This window comes from Carya illinoinensis, chromosome 12 (genome assembly GCF_018687715.1).
Source record: "Carya illinoinensis cultivar Pawnee chromosome 12, C.illinoinensisPawnee_v1, whole genome shotgun sequence".
Taxonomy (NCBI): domain Eukaryota; kingdom Viridiplantae; phylum Streptophyta; class Magnoliopsida; order Fagales; family Juglandaceae; genus Carya; species Carya illinoinensis.
The window spans coordinates 29,678,349-29,682,385 of record NC_056763.1 but is presented as its reverse complement, the minus strand read 5'-3'; the positions used below and the strand labels follow the sequence as shown (position 1 = coordinate 29,682,385).

The window sequence follows — 4,037 nt, the reverse complement described above, 5'->3', positions numbered from 1 at the left end:
AAATAAGAACTGCAAAGACGGCTAAAAAAAAAATATACAAACTTCTTGTATAGGATATAAAAATTGGGATTTTGTTTCATGTAAATACATGAGCTTTAATAATTTAATTATTTTCTAAAACATTTGGGTCTGAATTGGGTTCAATCTACCTGGCTCCAACTTTGCCAACACTATGAACAAATCTTAAATCTGGTCTAGTTTGAATCAGGTTTGGATGTTTTGCCCGACCCAATTGACTAAAGCCAAACTTTTACTTCAGGCCGAGTTGCAATACTGGTCACAAGGAAATCATTGGGGAAAACCTGAAACAGGTCAGATTGGGACAAAAAGGTTGGAAGCACCTATCAAAAACCCACCTGATTTATGATCTATGTTCACCTAAACCACCCATATCAAAGGCATAGACGTTTGCTCAAGTTGTTTTCTATCACATGTGGCTCATGACTCTTGTTCTTATCTCTAGAGGTTCCATAAAAGCAAATAGATCACTAATTTCTTGGATCACAACTTGCTAAAACCACCGCATTTCCATCCTAAAATTAAAATTAAAAATAACCATACCGTTTTTTCTTTGTTTTAAGGCAACATTAATTAACGCTAACTTGAGAAATTAATCTTTTTTTAACGACAAGTTTAGTCATACAATCAACAAATGTACATATAAACAAAAGCCTCCTTGAATTTCTCTTCATTTATTTGTTAGAGAAATGGAAATATATAGAGGTGCCTGTAGTACTTTTACTCCCAACTCACTCCAGAGAGAGAGAGAGAGAGAGAGAGAGAGAGAGAGTCATTTTCCATGTAGAAGCCCTGTTCTGTCAAAGTTCAAACTCTGTTGAATGCCTCGAAAACTTCATGTGGAGGCAAAGCCAGGCAAAGACCAAAAGATCCCAATCTCATATTATATATATAATTTTTATTTTCTTTCTCCTTTTTCCTCAACTTTTCTCCTTTAAGCTCAAGCCAAAGTACAATGAACCCAACAAAAACAAAGACAGTTTCTTCTTTCAGTCGCTTGTCGCTCTCTCTTTAACAACCCCCTGCTCGCCTCTAACATAATAATATTGAGTCCCCAGAACCTCGACGTCTCTCTAGCCCAAATGCTAAGCAAGTTTAGGTAACAGATTGAGATAGCTACCTTAAATATAATGATCAAATCCTTACTTTTACAGCATAACCAGTGACCACCACAAGGGGAGGGGGGGTTCTCAACTCAGTTATTCTTTCTAGCTTTTGGGTGATTGCCGAATGAAATAATAAGCAGCCCTCGCCTTACGAATTAGAAACTTTACGTGAGTTCTGGTACTGTACGTACGTGTGTATATCAAAATGCAGCTCTACATATCACCGAGTTTGAGGCACATATCAGTGTTTCCGGGGAAAGGTTTTAAAGAGTTTATCAAAGTGAAGGTTGGATCAAGGCGGGTTTCATATCGAGTGCTGTTCTATTCGCTTTTGTTCTTTACGTTTATTCTCCGATTTGTCTTCGTATTTACGGCAGTGGACGACACCATTGATGGAGATCAAAGCAAGTGCTCTTCCATAGGTACATGATTCTAAGGCATTCTCTTTCATTCTCCCTCCCTCTTTCATGCATGACACACAAACACCCTAATGGGAATAAAGCCTGAATCATCTACGTAACCATTAAGGATATAATGATTGTCCATAAATTAATTATCAATTCAGTAATATCTACGTACTAAAGTTGAAAAACTGAAGCGAAAATTCCAGATCCAATACTGTTGAGCCCGCTAATTTTTGCCGCCAGATGCATTTTTCCCGTAGAATTGGAAACATTCACTTTGAAATTCTGATTTTGGTACGTAATTATTGGAAAACACCCAGCTATTAATTGTTTAGATATGATTGATGGGTACAGTAACCATACAGGGAAAAAAATAGTAACCATACAGAAGTAGTACATAGTCGGTCCACCTCCAGCCTTAAAAGTAAGGAAGATCATAGTAATAAAAACAATAATAATAATAATAAAATTATCATGTCTCTTTTGGGTGCTTATTAATTAAAATGTTGTGTTCAATTATTATATATAGTTGCTGACTTATATGTTAATGGTATAGGTTGCCTGGGAAAAAGATTAAGACCAAGTATTTTTGGAAGAAGGCTCGACTCAAATGTAATAATCTCTGGACTCCTACTTTTGGTTTAAAATTGTTCTATCCATTTCCAAATCCATACCTTTTTTATATCCTCGTGCTAATTTTGTTCGAGTTCTAAACAATTTTGGTGTGTGAAAGGTCCCAGAAGTGATCTACCGAATACTAGAAGAGCCCATTGGCAAAGATGAATTAAAAGGAAGATCTGATGTTCCTCAGACTTTGGAAGACTTCATGGCTGAGATTAAGAAAACCAAATCAGACGCCATGACCTTTGCTGTCAAGCTTAGAGAGATGGTACTTCCTACCTTAATTATTTCCATCCCCTTTGCACTAATTGTGGTATGTTTACAAAACTCCTCAACTATGGTCTCAACTAAGAATATATTTTAAAATAATCAGGTTGCCCTTCTTGAACAAAGAACCCGGACAGCCAAAATTCAAGAATACTTGTACCGTCATGTAGCATCAAGTAGCATACCCAAACAGCTCCACTGCTTTGCGCTAAAGCTAGCCAACGAGCACTCTACCAATGCTGCTGCCCGCCTCCAGCTGCCTTCTGCAGAATTCGTCCCTGCCCTCGTTGATCACTCTTACTTCCACTTTGTCCTTGCCTCCGACAATGTGCTCGCCACCTCTGTTGTTGCAACGTCACTTGTCCGCAACTCGTTGCGCCCCCAGAAGGTTGTCCTGCATATAATCACGGATAGAAAGACGTACCATCCCATGCAGGCATGGTTCTCGTTGCGCCCGTTATCCCCTGCAATAATTGAAGTCAAGGCATTGCACCATTTTGATTGGTTCTCGAAGGGGAAGGTGCCAGTTTTGGAGGCAATGGAAAAGGATCAACGTGTGAGATCGCAATTTAGAGGCGGGTCATCGGCCATTGTGGCAAATAATACCGAGAAGCCTCAAGTCATTGCAGCAAAGTTACAAGCATTGAGTCCTAAATACAACTCTATGATGAATCACATTAGAATACATCTACCAGAGGTAATCAACTTAGTAGATTTAATAAATTGTTTAAGAAAGCAACATCGCTTGTCTTCCTCCACTGAAGGTTCTTTGATTTCCTTTGCAGTTGTTCCCAAGCCTAAACAAGGTGGTTTTTCTGGATGACGACATTGTGATCCAAACCGATCTTTTGCCACTATGGGACGTTGATATGAATGGAAAAGTGAATGGAGCAGTGGAAACATGCAGGGGAGAAGATAATTTTGTCATGTCAAAGCGGTTCAGGAGCTATCTGAACTTCTCCCATCCTCTGATATCGAAGAGTTTCAATCCCAATGAATGTGCATGGGCTTATGGCATGAACATCTTTGATCTAGAAGCATGGAGGAAGACAAACATTAGCCTTGCATATCATTACTGGCTTGAACAGGTATATCTCCATGACTCCATAATACACTGCCTTGGTTTAAAGAAGAACAAGACAAATAATGTTTTAAGGATCCCCCATTTTATTCTGTTTTTACCTGTATGCAGAACTTGAAGTCGGACCTAAGCTTGTGGCAACTTGGGACATTACCCCCTGGACTAATAGCTTTCCATGGTCATGTCCATATCATCGATCCCTTTTGGCACATGCTGGGGCTTGGTTACCAGGAAAATACGAGCCTTGCTGATGCTGAGAGTGCTGGTGTCATCCATTTTAACGGAAGAGCAAAGCCGTGGCTAGAGATAGCATTCCCTCAACTCAGGCCATTGTGGGCTAAGTATGTGAACTTCACTGATAAATTCATCAAGAGCTGTCATATAAGGGCATCTTCTTAGTCTAGATTTTTGAGAAGAAGAATGTGCTGACCATCTTGATAAAAACAATATCCATTTGTATATGAAGAAGAAAATGAGTCAGTTCTTTGCAAATTCAGGGCCTAGATAACTGAATGAGAATGAGCCATGATAACACCATCA

The 4,037-nt window shown here is 39.1% G+C and overlaps 1 protein-coding gene across 1 annotated transcript; it reads left to right on the top strand.

Annotated features, from left to right (window-relative positions):
• The first annotated feature begins 1,019 nt into the window (after positions 1-1,019).
• LOC122288818 (probable galacturonosyltransferase 12) lies at positions 1,020-4,037 on the top strand. Its single transcript, XM_043095606.1, has 6 exons — positions 1,020-1,546; positions 2,085-2,140; positions 2,262-2,417; positions 2,523-3,113; positions 3,202-3,504; positions 3,609-4,037. Exons 1-6 carry the CDS (start codon positions 1,330-1,332, stop codon positions 3,894-3,896), a joined length of 1,611 nt encoding a protein of 536 aa, XP_042951540.1. The 5' UTR covers positions 1,020-1,329; the 3' UTR covers positions 3,897-4,037.